Source organism: Zalophus californianus, chromosome 4 (genome assembly GCF_009762305.2).
Source record: "Zalophus californianus isolate mZalCal1 chromosome 4, mZalCal1.pri.v2, whole genome shotgun sequence".
NCBI lineage: Eukaryota > Metazoa > Chordata > Mammalia > Carnivora > Otariidae > Zalophus > Zalophus californianus.
The window spans coordinates 7,328,607-7,349,167 of NC_045598.1; the positions used below are offsets into that span (position 1 = coordinate 7,328,607).

A 20,561-nucleotide genomic window follows, 5' to 3' on the forward strand; every position below is an offset into this window, starting at 1 on the left:
AACTTTGAAAGTGTTTAAAGAAAGGAATGTGGAGCCTTTGCTTTGACCAGGCCAGAGTGGACACAGATAGATTCCTTGGGACCTTTGGCAGAGGGCCTGGTGAGAAAGGGTGGTGGCCTGGATAGGGTGGTGGCAGAGGAGCTGAGGGGAGAGGGTGGACCCAGGTCGAAGGAGCAGAGCTTGGTGATAAACTGGGTGTTTGAGGACATGAGGGGAGGCAAGGAAACAGTGAACAAAAATCCTGGGTCTCTGGCTTGAGTAATTGGATCGGGAATTTCTGGTCCACGTTCCCCACCCTCCACCCCAGGTAAGTGTTCATGGAACACTTCAGTCATTTCTTTCAGTGAGGTTTTTCATCTCACTCCCACTTCTCCGTTGGATGATTTGTGATGACCTTCACCGTTCGCTGTTCAGCTCAGGTCAGGGAGCGCTGAGCACCTGTTACAGAGCAGGTGTGATGCTTGACAGTAGGGAGGTGAGGATGGGTAGGAGAAGACGGTCTGGCTCTCAGAGCTTTGGTCTCAGGACTCCTTTATGCTCTTAGGAAACCATGAAGATCTCAAAGAGCTTTTGTTTAGGTGGGTTCTATTCATTGATATTTACCACAATAGAAGTAAGAAGTGAGAAACCTGAACAAAATAATAAAAACATTGTGTGTTAGTGTAAATAATATATCTTTAATGAAAAAAACTACCTTTTCCAAAACAACATGTTTAGTGACAAAAGTTACATTATCTTCACTTCTGCAAGTCTTTTAAATGTCCGATTTGCTAGAATACAGCTGAATTCTCATATTGAATTCCATATTTAAGTTGTTGCAACATGGCATGTCACATAGTCTCTGGAAAACTCCACTGGACACTTGAGAATGAGAGCGAAAGAGGCAGATGTCTTAGTGATACTGTAAAAATAGCTTTGGCCTCAGCATACCCTCTGCAAGGGTCTTGGAGATCCCCAGAGATCCCCAGACCATTGGATTAGTGGTGAGGGCATAGGCCCTGGAGCCAGATTACATGAGCTTACATTCCAGCTCTGCCACTTACTAATTAGGCAAGGATGTAACCTCTGGGCCTCAGTTTGCTCATATATAAAATGGGCATAAGTACCCACAGAGGCTCATTATAGGGGTTAAATGAGTATGGATTTATAAAGTGTTGAGAACATTGCTAGAAGACAAAGTGCCACATCAGTGTTTATTTTAAATTTATTATTATTTTTTTAATTTGTAATCTCTGCCCCCAACATGGGGCTTGAACTCACAACTCTGAGATCAAGAGTCGCATGTCCAACCAGCTGAGCCAGCTGGGTGCTCCTGTGTTTATTTTTAATAATTAAGACCTGATCTTTCCTTCAAGGGCTTTAATCTGGTGAAGTAGATAGATGAACAACCAGACAACTTGAGGATTTTGTGTAAGTTCGTTGATAGATGTATTTGCAGCAGGGGCATAGGAGTGGGCTTCTCAACTTTGGGGTCAAGAATCCTTGGTCCTTGGTTGTGTGAAGAATAAAAGGAGCAGATTTTTTGCAGTGTTAGAATGACAGATTCTTAGTTCAGATGAGGTCCATCCCAGTTAGCATTTGTCATTGGTTAACTTTTTCATCTTCCTTATTTGTAAAGGAATGAGTGGAGCAGCCTAGTTGGTTTGCTTCTTTGATGCCTATGTAGAGCCAGAAGCCTTTCACAGTAGTTAGATGTCCTCACTGCCTGGGACAGCAGGTGGTCAGTGAGAGTTTATTGCCTGGTTATAAATTAATGATTATGAAAATGTGAGGGAAACATTTCTGGGATCCACTGGGATTTTGTGGTAGATATTTGTAATCACTGGATAACTCTGGGGTATTATAAGGAAGAAGTGGCAGATTATATTTTTATTGCAATTAAGTAAGACAAATTGAATTGCTTTGCACCTGAAAGTGATGGCAAAATTTGTGTCTTAGTGTAATGTTTGTTACTTTTGAAACTTTTGCTTTAGTAAATTAAATTGGGTATTTATTTGAGAAACAAGACAGAGGATCATAGGGGAAGGGAGGGAAAAAATGAAACAAGACGAAACCAGAGAGGGAGACAAACCACAAGAAACTCTTAATCTCAGGAAACAAACTGAGGGTTGCTGGGGTGGAGGGGGGTGGGAGGGATGGGGTGGCTGGGTGATGGACATTGGGGAGGGTATGTGCTATGGTGAGCGCTGTGAATTGTGTAAGACTGATGATTCACAGACCTGTACCCCTGAAACAAATAATACATTATATGTTAATAAAAAAATAAGTGAAAAAATAAAATCTCACCTATTTAGGGGAACCTGGGTGGCTTAGTCGGTTGAGTATCTGACTCTTGATTTCTGTTCAGGTCATGATCTCGAGGGTCGTGAGATCGAGCCCTGCGCTGGGCTCTGCGTTGGTGTGGAGCCTGCTTGGAATTTTCACTCTCCTCTCCCTCTGCCCTTTCCCCCACCACCTTCTCTTAAAAAAAAAATAACACACACACACACACACACACACACACACACACACACACACACAAACAGCTCACCTATCTCACATATTTAAAATAACCAAGTTACGTAGTTTTATTAAAATAACAAACTTCGGGACACCTGGGTGGCTCAGTCGTTGTGCGTCTGCCTTCGGCTCACGTCATGATCCCAGGGTCCTGGGATCGAGCCCCACATCGGGCTCCCTGCTCGGCGGGAAGCCTGCTTCTCCCTCTTCCTCTCCCCATTTGTTGTGTTCCCTCTCTCGCTGTATCTCTCTTTGCCAAATAAATAAATAAATAAAATCTTAATAACAAGCTTCGGTGTGTTTAAAAGTGTAGCATGTTTATGGCAGATTCACGCAATCGGTTAAGGAAGTGTGATTAACAGGGATTGTAAGGCAATAAGATGCAGTTTTTGTTTTTTTCTTAAGATTTTTTATTTATTCATTCGAGACACAGAGATACAGAGAGAGAGAGAGAGAGAGCATGAGCAGGGGGAGAGGCAGAAGGAGAGGGAGAAGCAGGCTCCCCGCCGAGCAGGGAGCCGGATGCGGGGCTCGATCCCAGCACCCTGGGATCGTGACCTGAGCTGAAGGCAGACGCTTAACCATCTGAGCCACCCAGGCGCCCCAAGATGCAGTTTTTAAAAAGTGAGGTGGTAGTTTGTGAAAGTACTGGAATGCCAGGTTATTACTTGTCTTGAATGAGTCCTTTTTTCTCAAAGCATATTTAGTTGTTAAGCTCTGGTGTGGTTTTCGATGCTTACTGACAACGTTAGTGTTGTTCTTGGGCAGAATTGTGTTTCTGCGGTTGAGTTATAGAATGTCTTTTCTTCCCTCTTGTAGATCCGACGGAGGCGCCTTGCACGACTTGCTGGTGGACAGACCTCCCAGCCGACCACCCCGCTCACCTCGCCCCAGAGGGAGAACCCTCTGGGACCTCCTATAGCAGCATCAGCCCCAGGCCCCTCCCAGAGCCTTGGTCTCAATGTCCACAACATGACCCCAGCTACCTCCCCAATAGGTGCATCAGGTAAGCTTTACTTTTCATACCTGGGACACGTTTATAATTTCAGTCATGGCTTTCTAGGAAACTTATGGTTGTGACGTTTTCACAACAGGGTAAAATGAATTGGATAGCAGCTTTTTAAAATCCTGCAAGCAAAAAAAAATCTGCAAGCAGTAGTTTAAAAGATTAAGATCATTATACCGTGTTTTGTTAATCTCTATTCATTTTGATGGTGATCTGTTAAAACTAATTGTTTTCCTTTCCATAACTTTCATCCTTCGTTTCAAACAGGGTCAGGTCTTAATCTCTGATGGCAAGGCGATTAAGACTTAATTTGGCTCAGCTGATTTTATGAGTTTGGTTGGTGCTTTTCTTTTATGATAAAATCATCTGAAAATGCAAGATTGAAATAATGGTCAAAATAACAAGCCTCTAATTATGGATTTCCTTGTCTTCATTTTACATTGTCTTGTAACTCTTTCTCTGAATTTTCAGGGTATAAAAGTTTACCTGATGGGATGTTTTATAGCTATCTCATTGACAATTATATAACTGTTGTGAAAATTTCTTTCTTTATAATTAATGGGCTCACAGTTGATATCCATGACTGTCTTTGTTGGGAAACAGTGATACCGACGCATACTGTATATTTGAAAATATCTCTCTTTTATCAAGTGAACTTTTCTCCTGAACATAAGAATCATTACCATTATAATAAGTATTATAATTAGGATTCTAATTTTGAAAAAGCAGGTGCATTCAGATCTGCATTCTTCATCATCATGTCATTGACTAATTTAATATGATTGTTAGTTCTGCAGTCATGTAAAGCACTCCCTTAGTTGCCTTCCACATGATCTGTCTTTCTGAACTAGGTAACTCGTCAATTAAGAGTATTTGCAGAGTTTCTGTTACCATAGCTCTTGTTAGGCATCATGGTAGACTCTTCCCCATGTAAATATAAAAGCTTATACATCCTTCTGTTGATTATAAAAGTGAGAGATGCTTAGGCCACATCATCAGTTAGTAATAAAGAGTGCCTTTGCCTGAAATGTCTCCCCTGTACACCTTTGAGAAGCCGTGATGGTCTTCCGGTAGGGGAAGGGCTCGGGACTCTAGTTGGGTTTTTACCCTTTCCTTAGAGACAGTGTCGTTTGTCTCACCAGGACCAGGTCCCACCTGGAATGCTGGACATTGTTGGGGGAGAGCTGGTGGGATGGGGAGGGGCCGAAGAGCTCACTGCAGTAGCGGTGGGCAGACTGCAGACCGGAGCTCCGCATGCACATGGTCATTGCACCCGGTCGTAGCACCGTGCCTCTTGGGAAGCACCAGGAATCATCACGGCACATGCCCTCTCCTGCTTATGTCAGCCACCGCGTCTCCCAGGTCCTCATCCCTTAACCTCTCCGTCTCTAATCTGTGTATGGCTTGTTATAGACACCTCTCACCCCCACCCCCACTCCCGGTTCTGAAATGCTCACGGTCAGTCCCTGGCAGAATCCTTCTCATTGGACAGCCCTTCCCCTTGGGGCTCTCGCTGAATTTACACTCTTCCTCTGTTGCTTTCTCGTTTCTTTTTCTAGACCACTCTTCCCCCTCCCTAAGAGCACATAGATTTGAACTTGGCGTCGTCGGACTGTATTCCCCACTCCCGTCCTTGGCGCAGCCATCCCCTGAACCCGCTCTCCCTGCCTCATTCGGCCCACTGTCTCCCCAGTACTGCCTGTGTCACGATTCATGGTGATTTCAGTAGCCACGTGGATGACCCTCCCGGACTCTGCCCTCTAACTTTGTGAGCTGCTTTCCCTTAGTGACCTTGTCTTCCATCCGACATCAGCTACTCATGGCCGTGGTCACGCTCTAGCCCTTTACATCTCAGAGGCTTCCTGACTCCCACCTTCAGCTTTTTGCCTCCCCCCACCCCCGCCACTTTCTTCACTTCTCCCTCCCCTGGGGTCCCCACTTCCCTCCTTTCCCCATTTAAATTCCACAGTCATTCATTGTCACTCCTCTCTTGCCTCCCTCTCACTTCGTCTTACTTCCTTGGTTAAACCATGCTCCTGGTTTGTTTCATAAAGATTTTATTTATGTATTTATTTATTAGATTTATTTATTTATTTTAGAGAGCGCGGATGCACACATAGGCAGAGGGAGGGACAGAAGGAGAGAGAGAATCCCAAGTGGATTCCTCGCTGAGCGCGGAGCCTGACGCAGGACTCCATCTCGACCCTGAGACCGTGACCTGAGCCGAAATTAAGAGTTGGATGCTTAACTGACTGAGCCACCCAGGTGCACCTAAAGATTTTATTTTTAATAAACTGTACGCCCAGTGTGGGGCTTGAACTCAACAACCCTGAGATCAAGAGTTCCGTGCCCTACTGACTGAGCCAGCCAGGCAACCCCGTCCGTGCTCCTGGTTTCAGATCCCATTTCCTGGCTCCTTCCTGTCTCGTGCTGTGGGACAGGACTAGAGAAGAGTCCAGAACCATGCTATTTGTCTCATTTCAGATTTGTGGTCGCACACTCTCGCAGGTAGTTAGAGTGTATTTCCCATTCGCTCCCCCCGCTCCACAGGTCGTTTCAAACCTCCTCCTTCAGTGGACAGCACCTCATTTTCCGTGCAGCTCTGGGCTGATGGCCTGCCTTCCTGTTTCATGGAGAAAACAGACACAGGTGAAAGGGGATGTCTGTAAGCGCCCCATCATCGCAGCCTCCTACCCGCCTGTACGTGTGGCCGGTTCTTGTTAAGCTTGGACCGTCCACTCCCGACCGAATTCTGTCCCCAGATCCTCCCCACTTCCTCTGTCCTACTCAGAGCCTTTGCCCAGGCACTTCCCATCTTTCCTGCTTCGTCAGGTTTTCTGTCTCCAGTGGAAAACTTTTATTTTTTTTTAACAGTCATTATGCATGCTGTTCCTTCTCCCATCATGGGAATACATAAAAAGGAACTCTCTTGGTCTCATTTCCCCTGCCAGCTTCCACCCCGCTGGCTCTGCGTCACAGCAGAGCCTCTGGAGTGACTTGCCCGTCCTCTGTCTGCTCTGTCCTTGCACCCACTGCTGATCCGAATCCAGCCGAGTGCGGCCTCCCGCGGTCTGCTCTCGGTCACCATCTTGGCCTCAGTTGGTGGGGCTTTGGCCCTCTTCTTGAAACACTTTCTTCCTTTGGCTTCCAGAGCTCCACACTCTCGTGGCTTTCATCCTGTCTCTGTCTGCCTCTTGCTGCTCTGTATGGTTCTTTTTCATTTCTCTGACCTGTAAATGTCAGGGGTCTAGGGCTCAATATTTAACCTTTTGGCCTTTCCATCTGTGTGGATTCCCTTACTGACTTTATCTGGTTTCCCAGGTTTAAGTATTATCTCTAAGCTGCTGGTCCCTAGGTTGATCTCTTGAGCCCTGAACTGTTCCTTGAACCTCAGACTCCTGCAGCGTCTAAGAAGCATCTCACAGTTAACACGTCCAAAATTGAGCTCCTGCTATTTCCTCACATCTTGTCTTCTTGAATCCTATCTCAATAAATGGCAGCTTGTTTTTTTTCTAGTTGCTTAAGCCTAAAACATTACCTCTTCTTTTTACCTCATATTCTAGATCAGGGGTCAGTAAACTTTCTGTAAAGGGCCAGGTAGTAATATTTTTGGTTTTGCAGCCAGTATAATCTCTGTCACAACTATTCGTTTCAGCCCCTGTAGCACAAAAGCAGCCATAGACAATATATAATGAGTGTGGCTGTGTTTCAATAAAACTTTATTTACAAAAACGAAGAGTGGTCCAAATGCGGGGTCCAAGGCACCAACATATCTTGCCTGGATTATTGGAGTGGCCGCCTAACTGCTGTCTCTTAGGGTAGCACCAGACTGGGTCCCACTAAAGCACAAGTACAACCTTGTATAACAGCAGGCTTATTTTTCACAGCAAGCTCGTTACGTTGCCATCACAAACTACTGGAAAACTTGGGCAGCTCTAGATGGTTAGTTCTGGCCAGTGCACCTCTATGCTGTGAAGTCCTGATTATGTTTCTCACATAATCATCATTATTCATAATCACAGTTAGGTAGATATTATTAGCTATGTGCCTGGCAGGTTGAATAAACAAATTTTCACGAATTTATTAAATAAACAAGTTTAAACGAAACAGAAAATAAGCACCTCATAAGGTGGGCCACATCAGTCTTCTGTTGGCTCCCTCCATTAGCTCCCCGCCTCTTCAAGAATGAAAGTCACAAAAAAAAAAAAAAAAAAAGAATGAAAGTCACAGTCCTTACCTTGACCCGGGGCTGTGTATGACCTGGCCCTGTTTTGGCTCTGACCTCCTTTCCCACTGCGGGAAAGCTTACTCTTGCACCCTGACCAGATAGCTGTCTCTCTGCTTTTCTTGGCATTCTGAACAGAATTTTAAAAATCCCTAAGCCTATTTTTTTCTAAAATTTTACCAAAAAGTTATTATAGAATATTCTGGACTTAACGTGATAGATAACATCCATGAGACATAGTACCACCTGTGAACCCCTGATGCAATCTCTGGCTCTCTACACCTCTCTCCCACACCAGCAGGCCATTGCTGTTCTGAATTTTGCATTTATCATGCTCAGATATTTCTTTTTCTTTTCTTTTCTTTCTTTCTTTTTTTTTTTTTTTTGCTGCATTGTTAATATGACATTGCTTTTGCCTGTCTGAAAACTTTATAAGTATGGGTAGTATTTTTCCTACAGCTGATTGCCACTTTTTTACAGTCATCATTGATTATGTTGCTTTTATGTTTCAGTTCAGCCTGCTTTTATTTAGGGCCTACAGCAGGCCAGACCCAGTGCTAAGTCATGGGAATGCAAATACGAGTGAGGCTCAGTTTCTTTCCTGGAAGAGCTTACAGTGCAGTACGGGAGAAGGTGTTCTTTCATTTCCTTTTAAGAATCTCTGCTTATTAAATTCTTGGGAGGATGAACTGGTTTTCTTACTTCTTCCCCCCTCTTTAGATCGGTTGGTGATTGCCAGCCTTCGGAAATTCTTAACCCCCTTGAATGGTTTTAATTTTATAGTCTTGTTTTGAAATTATACTTCTCTTCCTTCTGTTCCCTTTGATGTCCGCCCCTCCGACATCTTCAGTATATCCAAGGAAATCCTTACCCTTCCTGGCTGTCCTGACCTCTCCGAAGACGTGGCCTTTCTTGCACAAGAGTTCCCCAGTGAATCCTTTATCAGCTGGTTTTATCTTGACAGAATTCTCAGGTCTAGTGGAGCAAGTTCCCTGGGTACCTTTTCTACCCTCTCCAGTCGGAGTTCTTTTTTTTTTTTTTTTTTTAATTAATTAATTTAATTTATTTATTAGAGAGAGTGAGAGATCGAGCCAAGAGGGGGTAGGGTCAGAGGGAGAAGCAGACTCCCCGCTGAGCAGGGAGCCCGATGTGGGACTCGATCCCAGGACTCTGGGATCATGACCTGAGCTGAAGGCAGTTGCTTAACCAACTGAGCCACCCAGGCGCCCATCCAGCTGGAGTTCTTTTTTTTTTTTAAGATTTTATTTACTTATTTGTCAGAGAGAGAGCGAGAACACAAGCAGGGGGAGCTGCAGAGGCAGAGGGAGAAGGAGAAGCAGGCTTCCCGCGGTGCAAGGAGCCCGATGTGGGACTCGATCCCAGGATCCTGGGATCATGTCCTGAGCCAAAGGCAGACGCTTAACCAACTGAGCCACCCAGGTGTCCCCAACTGGAGTTCTTAAAAGACTGTTGTCTTGGGCTCCTGGATGGCTCAGTCGTTAAGCGTCTGCCTTCGGCTCAGGTCATGATCCCAGGGTCCTAGGATCGAGCCCTGCATCGGGCTCCCTACTCCGTGGGAAGCCTGCTTCTCCCTCTCCCACTCCCCCTGCTTGTGTTCCCTCTCTCGCTGTGTCTCTCTCTGTCAAATAAATAAATAGAATATTAAAAAAAAAAAAAAAAAAGACTGTTGTCTTTTCATGAGTTCTCCTGGCAAACTGATGAAGCCTTGGATCGGCATCTCAAAGTATATTTTTAAATGCGAATGATATAGAAACCAATGATACAGAAATATAGTTATCACAATATTTTTAAAGATTGTGGCATAGTAATTTATGTGCTTCTGTGTTAAATCCTTTAAATAAAAGATCTAGCAGCTAATCAAACAGCTGCTATAATTTCAACCCCCTAAATTCTGTTTCCATCTCTTGTAAAGCACCTCTGCTCTGGGAGCAGAAATGAATGACAGGGCCTGTTTGGAATGAGTAAGAAGCCAAATGATATGTTTGGCTTCTGGGCTAGTTCTAGGGTTTGGATTAGAAACACAGAAGCCATTTCCTCTGCCTGCTAGTCTTCAACATAGTTAATAATTTAACCTAAATTCTTCTTATGTTTGAAAATGATCTTCGTCCTGCTTCCATTTATGCATTTGGACACTTGTTTAATGCCTTCTGTGTGCTAGGCACTGTGTTAGGAGCCAGGGCTGCAAGCCAGCCAAGATGTGGGGTGTCAGAGGGCCCCTAGTCCGGCAGGAGGAGACGTCCTCACGGAGGCTCGCGCACTACACCTGACACTGCTCGACCACAGGTCGTCTCTCTCTGCCCCACACTCCCGCTTGTGGTGGTCAACTATTTGGGAGAATTTTCACTGAAGGATTTATCTGATTGAAAATTCTGCCTTAAAACAACAACAACACAGGATTATTACTTCTGAAAATAGGGAACATCCTTCCATATCCCATTACAGTTGTTATTCTAGACCCTCCAGATTTGTTCGACATGTTTTATGATCTGTTTTACGTTTCATTTTATATCGGTTGTTATCAGTGATCTACTGAACGCTGTAAATTCATGCAACTTTCATTTACTACCTATTTGTTTAAATCCCCTCACGTGTCTGTTTGGTTCTCTTCTAGCTCACATTGCTTGTAGTCTCGTGGGAGAAGACAAACAGTTTTTAAAAACCATAAAATCTATCAGGTGATGAGAATTATTGTGGAGAAACTAGAGAATTATGTTGCCAGGGTGTGAAGGCATAGCTATTTTCAGTTAGAGAGTCGACGGTAGGCCTCATTAAGAAGATGACATTTCAAAAGAAGCCTGAAAGAAGCTGGGGAGCAAACCAAGGGATTATCTGTTGGGTGTTCTTTTCTGACAGAAGGAACAACAGATGCAAAGGTCCTAGGGCAGAAATGGGCCCGGTGATGATTGATGCGAGGCCTGTGATGGTGCCATCCTCTTCAGTTCCTTCTCCGGTTCTGATACTGAACGTCATTATTAAATAGCAGTACATTTGTAGAAATTTCAGCAAAATCACACTTTTTTTCTTTTCTTTTTTTTTAAAGATTTTATTTATTTGACAGAGACACAGCAAGAGAGGGAACACAGCAAGGGGAGTGGGAGAGGGAGAAGCAGGCTTCCTGCTGAGCAGGGAGCCCGATGTGGGGCTCGATCCCAGGACCCTGGGATCATGACCTGAGCCGAAGGCAGAAGCTTAACGGCTGAGCCACCCAGGCGCCCGCAAAATCACACTTTTATAGTTAATTGTCTTTGGCTAAGAATGCTATTAGCAATGACAAAATTAGAACCTTTCATCCTATCCTTGATTGCTAATCCAGTATTTACATTTTTTTTTCCTTCAGAAAGAAGCCCTATTGTTTCAACTTGGTCTGCAGCTTGGGAGAGGGCAGGGAAGAGGGCTTGAGGTTGAGTGAGAAGCGAGCTGGGGGCAGAGGCTCAGGCAGAAATTCCAGGGCCAGAGGGCTGCATTGGGACCCCTCGCAGACTGCAGGGCTCGGGAGGCTCCTGGCGGTGGTTGAAATCCTTTTTGCTTTAGTTGTGACAGATGTGTCTTATACCCGCATGACTATTTCATCTCACTGGAGTGGCTCTTTGGTCATCCAAGGGGGGTATATTTTACATGTATTTTGGCCACCAGAGGGGCAGGATGTTCTATATATTGGGCTGGCTGCATTATTATAATGGGCTGTATTATATAGCATTATTCCTAGGGTCATGATACTTACTTTGTGAGTCTGGAAAAAGTGCCGACAGTTTGTTAGTGAGAGGTATGTAGCTCTGGGAATCAGCTTCCTGTCTCGATCTGGGGTTGGTCCCTTTCTTCTCCTCCTCTGTCCCCGTTTAGGCTAACCTGGTCCTTGAACTTCTGTTGCATCTGACTCCATGGGACATGAACATTATGACACTACTGCTTTCACTGCTTAGGTCATGCTTTCAAGTCTCGGGAGGGCTCAGAGGTCAATAGTGTGTGAGAGTGGTTTCCATAAAATGTACTTCCTGTCTCTTGGGGAATTTATGGCTTAGTAGGAGAGGTCAGACATGTCACCTGCTCAGAAGTCTTCTTTGTCTCCATGTTTGTCACTATAATGTAGTCCAAGAACTTTCAGAGTCCTCTGTGATCAAGCCTCCTTTGATTTCACTCCATGTTCTGTTTTCAGAGCATCTCTGCTCCTGTTCTAGTCACCATGATACTCACAGCAGACACTGATAACCCTTAGGAATCGTGCTGCACAAGCCATTCTTAGTTTTGTGTGCATTTATCTTGTTTTCCTAACTAGATTGAAAACTCTGAATAAAGCTGTCTTATATTTCTCTTCTATCTGTTGAGCTCGTAGTAGGTATATGTCCAGGAAGTAATTCTCTGTTTTTGATTTGCGAATATGCTGGCACTTTGTCTCGCCATCTGTCTCCAGTCTCCCAATTGGAGTCTGAGGGAGTGTGTTTAAGAAGAATTAATGTTTTGGGGACTCTTGGGTGGCTTGGTCAGTTAAGCGTCTCTCTTCGGCTCAGGTCATGGTCCCAGGGTCCTGGGATCGAGTGCCGCGTGGGGCTCCTTGCTCAGCGGGGAGCCTGCTTCTCCCTCACCCTCTGCCTGTCACTCCCCCTGCTTGTGCTCTTTCTCTCACTCTGACAAATAAATAAATAAAATCTTAAAAAAAATTAATGTTTTGACATACAGCCTTCTAAAACTGAGTCATGAAAAAATAGAAAATCTGAATGGACTGATTACTAGTGAGGAGATTGAGTCATTAATCAAACACCTCCCAACAAACAAAAGTCCAGGGCCAAACAGCTTCACTGGTGAGTTCAAAGAATTAATACCGATCCTTCTCAAACTCTTCCAAAAAAAAAAAAAAAGAGGAGGAGGGAACACTTCCAAACTCATTTAATGAGGCCAGCCACTACCCTGATGCCAAAATCAGAAAAGAACACCACAGGAAAAGAAAATTGTAGACCAATATCCCCGATGAATATAGGTGTAAAAATCCTCGACAAAATATTAGTTAACCAAAATCAACAGTACATTAAAGGATCGTATACACACTGTCATCATGTGGGATTTATTTCAGGGACCCAGGGAGGGTTCAATGTCTGCACACCAATCAGGGTGATGCACCACATTAACAAAACGAAGGGTAAAAATCATGAGCTTTCAGAATAACCGCTCAACATCCATTCATGAGAAAAACTCTCAACAAAAGTGGGTACAGAGGAAGTATACCTCAATATAATAAAGGCCATGTATGCTAAGTCCACAGCTAATGTTACACTCAGTGGTGAAAAGTCAAAAGCTTCTCCTCCAAGATTATGAACAAAAGAAGGTTGCCCATTATTGCCACTTTTATTCAATATAGTTTTGGAAGTCCTAACCAGAGCAGTTGGGGGGGGGGAAAGCATCCAAATTGGAAAGAAAGTAGAACTGTTGCTATTTTCAGATTTGCAGATGACTTGATACTATATGTACAAAACCCTAATGACTCCACCAAAATACTGTTAAAACTGATAAATGGATTCAGTAAGGTTGCAGGATATAAAATTAATATACAAAAATGTCTTGTTTTGGGGGTTTTTTAAAAAAGATTTTATTTGTTTTTGAGAGAGAGAGAGCAGGAACAGGGGGAGGGGCAGGGGGAGAGGGAGAAGCAGACTCTCTGCTAAGCGGGGAGCCCAACACGGGGCTCAGTCCCAGGACCCTGGGATTATGACCTGAGCCAAAGGCAGATGTTTAACTGAGTGAGCCACCCAGGAGCCCCAACAAAAATCTCTTGTGTTTCTATACAGTTATAACAAACTATGGGAAAAAGGAATAAAATAATCCCATTTACAGTTGCATCAAAAAGAACAAAATACCGAGGAATAAATTTAACTAAGGAGGTGGGAGATCTATACACTGAAAACTGCAAGATGTTGATGAAAATTTAAAGAAGACATAAGTAAATGGGAAGATCTGTGCTCACGGATTGGAAGAATTAATATTGATAAAATGTCCATACTAAGCTAAAGCAATCTATAGATTTGATGCAGTCCCTATGAAAATTCCAATGGCATTTTTCACAGAACAAAGAATCCTAAAATTTGTATGGAACCACACAGTAGGCCCCTAATAGTCAAAACAATCCCGAGGAAGAAGAACAAAGCAGGAGGTATCACACTACCTGATTTCAAACTATTATAAAGCTATAGTAATCAAAATCATATGGCCTGACATAAAGACATTCACATAGACCAATGGAACAGAATAGAGAGCCTAGAAATAGACCCACCCATATATGGTCAATTAATTTATTTACAATGAAGGAGCCAAGGATGTACAATGGAGAAAGGACAGTCTCTTCAGTAAATGGTGTTGGGAAAACTGGACAGCCACATGCGAAAGAATGAAACTAGACTATCTTAACACCATATATAAAAACTCAAAATGGATAAAGACTTGAATGTAAGCCCGGAAAGCATGAAACTCCTAGCAGAAAACATAGGCGGTAAGTTCCTTGATGTCAGTCCTGGTGATGGTTTTTTCGATCTGACTCCAAAAGCGAGGCAACAAAAGCAAAAATGAACAAGTGGGACCACATCAAAGTAAAAAGCTTCTGCATAGCAAAGGAATCATCAACAAAATGAAAAGGCAACCTATGGAATGGGAGAAAATATTTGCAAATAATATATCTCATAAGCAGTTAATATTTAAAATATATGAAGAACTAGACCTAACTGTGAGATCTGAAACCATAAATATCTTTGGGGTACTACTGTTGACTAAACTAAAGATGAGTCTCCTTTGGTCTGTGACAGTTTCTTAGTCTTTCCATGGTTTTCATTATCTTGACAGTTTTGAAGAGCTTTGTAGAATATCTGTCTCTTCATTTGGCTTTGTCTGATGTTTTTCCTCTTGATTAGACTGGGGTTTGGGGTTTTGAGCGAAGAGAATCACACATGCTAAGGGCCCCTCTCATCCCTTCCTCTCTGGGTGCACGCTCTCCATACCACCCCTCTGGTGGTGGTCACTTTCACCACCTGGTTAAGCTGGTGATCGCTAGGTCTCTCCTTTGTGAAGTTACGATTTTTTCCCCTTTCCAGACTCAGTTCTTTGGAATCAGAGTTCCTAAGTCCAGCCCACCCCACTCAGGCAGTGGGAATTAAGCTTTACCTTCTGGAGTGGGGAATGTCTACATGTAGATACGTTATATGGAGTTCTTCTGTAAGGGACGTTTGTCCTCCTTACTTACATCAGTTTGAACTCGTGTATATTTATTTTGTACTTTGAGTTCTAATTCAAATTGCTGTATTATTTAATTTTGCATTATTATTTTGCACAAATTGTTCTGGCTTTGGCCATTGGGAGCTCTTTTGGGTTGACTCCTCTGTTTGACATGCTCATCTTTTAATTTTTTCGAGTATTGTCTCTTTGGCGCTGTAAGATGCTCCAGGCTCATCCTGTCTTTTCTCTGCACTAACCCTCCACTCAACCATTTCTCTGAGGAGCAGGTAAGGTCTTTTGATTCCAGGTGTATGATTCTTTGCATGATTCACCCTTTTGACATGAAGGAAGAGAAACTCTATCGCATAAGTAAAATTAAATCATTTTTCTAACTTGAGTTGTTGGTTTTCTTCTCTTAATATTTTAGGTACCACTGTATTTCTTTACAGGTTTGAAATTTCACTCTATTTGTGTTAATTCACAAGAACAGAATGTTTTCACTAGGAAGTTAGCTGCTGACTGAATGTATCAGTTGGTTTTGTGGAATAGAATATGCTCATCCTAAGTACTTTCCAGGGGTGAGGTTTGGTATTGGCCAAAGAAATATGAGGGTACTTTGTGCTTTCCATGAATGTTAACCCTTTAGCTTAGTTCATTGTCAAGATCTATGTAAATTAGCCTTAGAATTTTGATTAGTAATAGAATGATGGTTCTTTTTATAACACTAATATCTTTTTAAGTTTTGCTCTTATAATTTTAGAATGCATGAAACATATAGCTTTGGTTTAAAATAGCTGTGATCAAAGAAGTGTTCAGCAGTTTGGGGTAGTGGAAATAGCATTTTCTTTGGAGTCAAGAGACATGCATTTTAATCTTGCCTCTATTTCTAACTTGCTAATAAGGGAAGTTCTTAGACTTCACAGATCTTCGTATTCTCATCTATAAAGAGGATTGGCCAAGACCTTTAAAGTCACCCCCCCACACCCCTTTTTAACAGCTTTATTGGGGTTTTAAGGTCCTTTTTGGCAATTCTGTGCCTCTTTTTATACTAGAATTTAGCAAACCTCTGTGTGTGTGTGTGTGTGTGTGTGTGTGTGTGTGTGTGTGTGTGTGTATGTGTGTAAAATGCTGGGCTAGATCTAGTGTTACAGCTTAAATAGGCATTTGGTCCGGTTTATACCTGAAAGAGAATAGCATTCAGGAAATACTACAGTAGTGGGAGGAAAATCTTAGAGAAGTAAAACCCTCCTTATTATTTCCTTTAAAATTATGGCCCTCCCACCCAGAATGTATAATTTTCCTTTAACAAGCTCTTATTAGTAATAAAAGTTTGGACAGCTGCCATCTTGAAAGTTTGTAGTTCATCTTTTGTTAAGCAGACATGGCCTTCTCCATTCTTTGTTACACACACCCTCACTTTTTGAAGACTTGTTTTTAAATTGATAATGCAGGGGATTTCTCATCTTGTAAAGGAGAATTGGAGAAGATTATGTCTGTTTTAATTCTTTTTTTTTTTTTTTAAAGATTTTATTTATTTATTCATGAGAGACAGAGAGATAAGAGGCAGAGGGAGAAGCAGGCTCCCAAGGAGCAGGGAGCCTGATGCGGAACTCGATCTCAGGACCCTGGGATCATGACCTGAGCCGAAGGCAGATGCTTAACCATCTGAGCCACCCAGGCGCCCCTGTTTTAATTCTTTAATATCTGCCTTTATGGAGATGAAGAAGAGGGGGAATCTCCATTCCTTGAAACTGGGCTTCCTGACAAGTTTTCCAAGTTGGGAGCGGGAGAGAATGAGTACCACAGGAGTCATGTGTGTCTTTGCTTTGGAAACAAAGCTATATCTTGTGCTGTTGCTTTGATTTGGTTTTAGCCACAGTATTTAATTTATATTGACTATAAATAAAGTCAAAGACACCGTCCATTTTTTAAGTTTAAGAAAGCAGTGGGGTCACTCCAGATTCTAGATGGGATTGAGGAACACTGTGATACACAATAAATTCTGGGGAGAATTGCCCCACTGGACCCAGGATTTGAAGATCACATGGAGGGTTCAAGAAAAAAAGAATTCAGATGATATCCTTGATGCTTTATTAAAATATTGCAGACACAGTATGCTATCCGGTATACTCTGGCGTTGTATTACTGGAGGGTCATTGTACTTGTAGTGTAGCGTAGGATACTGTGTTTCAAATAGAGGGTTCTTTTTTTTTTATTTTTTAAAGATTTTATTTATTTATTTGACAGAGAGAGAGACAGCGAGAGGAGGGAACACAAGCAGGGGGAGTGGGAGAGGGAGAAGCAGGCTTCCCGCTGAGCAGGGAGCCCGATGCGGGGCTCGATCCCAGGACCCTGGGATCATGACTGAGCTGAAGGCAGACGCTTAACGACTGAGCCACCCAGGCGCCCTCAGATACAGGTTTTTTTTAAACAACTTACTCTGTTTAATTTTAGAACTGGTTTTATAAGGTAGAAATTTTAAAGCTGCTTAATTGCTATGCCATAAAAATTGTTGAACTTTTATTATTGATTAATTTTATTTAAAAACTGTTAGGGCGCCTGGGTGGCTCAGTCAGTTAAGTGTCCTACCCTTGATTTCAGCTCAGGTCATGATCTCAGGGTTGAGATTCTTGAGATTCTCTCTCTCTCCCTCTGCCCCTCCCCCTGCTCATGCTGGCTTACTCATGTGCGCCCTCTCTCTCTGTAAATAAATAAATTCTTTAAAAAAATTGTTAGACCTTTTATTGTGCTAGGTAAAATAATATTCTCCCAAGGACCTTGTTGAAGTTGTATTATTTATTCCTTCAGTAAATAGTTACTGAGAACTTACTTTGGGTTATATTCTTGAATTCAGGAATTGAAGGTTTTACTATCTTCTCCAGGCTTATTTCAGAGTTTTTACCACATTAGGTACCTTCTGTATTCTCCTTGAGTCTATTTAGGAATAGAGGATTTCGTTTCTCTTTTCTTTCATGAGTCCTGCAGAAGCTTTAATAAACAGGCACGTGTTAAAACCCGCCATCAGGAATGGATGAACGTTTTCTGATATTCTTCAATGAGAGGGAAGGGTGGCAAGTTTACTTTCTTGTAATGCTGGGAGTGTTCAAGTTCATCCACTTGGTACTTGTTTCAGCTACAGATGGTAATTCCAGTTGTTGTGTTTTTTGTTTTTGTTTTTAATGTCTCATTTTTTAATTTAAATGCAATTAACATATAATGTATTATTAGTGTCAGTCTCATTTTCTTTTCAGCAACTTAAGTATATATTTTTTACAGTACTTGCAAATGCCTGGGTAAAACATTCCCCCCCCCATGGAAAGATAGAGTATTTTTTTAATTCTATGAGAAAAACATGGTTTTAAAGACATTGATAAGAAATAATCTGCCCTGTGCTCATCGCTGTTGTTCTTTATACTGTAGGCTCAGTGAAGGCAAGGGCATTGTCGGGGATTTTATTTTCCCCAGACTATCATTCGATGAGATGTTCAATCAATAAATGAGTTGATCTGTATTTAAGGACATTGCTTAGATGGCTCTGTTGGCATGTTTTCAACATTTTGTTGTGAAAATCTTAAGCCTAAACCAAAGTTGAAAGAATTTTGCAATGAACACCTATATCCACACCATCTAGATTCTCCTGTTAACATTTTGGTATATTTGCTGAGTCACACATCTATCCATCTGTATATTTCTATAGCCATTTATTAATTTAACTTACTTTTGGTACATTTCAAGGATTTTTCTGGACCATCACGGAAGCTAATTTGTACTCGGCGACCATATTCGAATTGGTGAAAGAAGAAGTGATGAGTCAGTTTTGGCTATCAGATGTAGCTTTGTCACTGACCTCATATGACATATATGGATAAACTATGATTTCTTGCTAATGTTTCTATGATTTTAATATTGAACATTTAACATGATCTCCTGATAGAGATTCCTCATTTGCTGACTATCGTGGTGTGAATGCCTATGTTTACTGTGTTGCCAGTATAGTTGGCTTTAATGTTACTTCACAGGAAACTTAATTTTTCCTGTCTTTTCTGGCTAGGAGTAGCTCATCGAAGCCAGAGCAGTGAAGGAGTCAGTTCTCTCAGCAGCTCGCCCTCCAATAGCCTTGAAACCCAATCTCAGTCTCTCTCACGTTCCCAGAGCATGGATATCGATGGTGTCTCTTGTGAAAAAAGGTAAAGTAAGCCAGTTTTCCAGTAAGCTGTCGGGTTTATGGAAAGGGAGAGATTCAGTCACTTTAGTCTCTAGTCCGCTAGTCCCAAGTGCCAGCCCAGAGATTTATGCCAGTCCTTAGCAAATTAGTGTGAGATCTATGAGATTTATGGGTCTTTTGTATTATTCTGAAATATTCTTTATAAGTTTTTTTTTTTGTTTTGGTATTGACATCTTTTAGGAAATAATGGTATAAGTGGTAAAAAAAAGAAAATTGTTTTAAATTTTTTCTAATGTCCTTATTTGTACATACCATGTTGGCAAGCATATGTCAGTCCCTAAAAATTTCTTCGAAGTTTTACTGATCAGTGAAATTTAAAAGTTTGGAAAGGTACAGACAGGTAAGCCACATACCTTCGGAGCTCCACAAGGGTCAGGACGTCCTAGAGCAGAGTCTGCCTGTGCTGTCAGAGTGCCATGAGTGGGTGACAGAGTTGCTGAGGTACTGATTCCTTTATTGCTTGCACAGGCCAGAACCCCCCACCTCCCAGCCCAGGACCTGTCTTCTCTGCCCTGAAGCAGCTCCCACAGTTTATGTCAGTGGACCAAATACTATTTTTCTATGTGTGTTATGATGTGGAAAAGGTTAAGAATCATTGGCATAGAGTTTCAGCACTTGGTGGGGTTGGGGTAAGGAGCCAGATGAGAGATCACCTCACAGTAGGTAAGAATTCAGAAAGGACTACATTCTCAGGAAAAAGATCAAGTAGAAAAAAAAAAAAGTCAACCCCACAGAGTAAAAACAATTGTGTTCTTATTACCTTAGCTCTGAGTAGATAAAGTTTTAAAAAAATCAAGCCATCTCTGCAATTTCATGGCCAGTGGGTGACTTCATTGGGTCTGGCACCTAGATTTACACTATTGGTATAGTCTGAAAAGCCTCAAGCTGAGAACTACCATATACAGTGGAGTCAGGTCTACACTGCCTATAAGGCATCTAGCAGAAGCAAACATAAATCATCCATGTCTTTAGAGGATTTCCTTAGAAAAATTTCCAAGAAGTGTGAGCTCATGGTTGGAAATCACAGAACACACTAGATAAAAGCCAGCATGAGTAAGATACCACAGAATCAGGAACAACAGAATTATTCACCTAGAGATTCTTGGGGTTTGGAATTACCAGATACAGGATACAAAACACATATGTTTAAATAAATTACAAAGGGAATTGAAAACATGAATAAGGGGAAAACAACTATAAAAACAACCAAGCACATTTGAAAAAGAACCGTGTAGAATTTCTAGAAATGAAAAGATAATTCAGACGGAAGACTTGATGCAAGAGTTAAGACAGTTGATTAGACATAGCTAGAGAATTAACATACTGAATGGTAGAGCTGAAGAAATTACCCAGAGTGTGCCACAAAGAGAAAAAGAGATGAAAACTACGCAGTG

General features: G+C 42.2%; 1 protein-coding gene across 3 annotated transcripts in view; it reads left to right on the forward strand.

The window, feature by feature from the left end:
* Nucleotides 1-20,561, forward strand: part of UBE4B (ubiquitination factor E4B) — a 127,763-nt gene that overhangs the window by 37,358 nt on the left and 69,844 nt on the right. For all 3 annotated transcript variants that reach the window (XM_027610069.2, XM_027610051.2, XM_027610060.2), the window contains exons 2-3: nucleotides 3,319-3,505; nucleotides 18,994-19,129. In XM_027610069.2, the coding sequence (XP_027465870.1) occupies nucleotides 3,319-3,505; nucleotides 18,994-19,129 (323 nt within the window). The remainder of the gene's footprint in view (nucleotides 1-3,318; nucleotides 3,506-18,993; nucleotides 19,130-20,561) is intronic.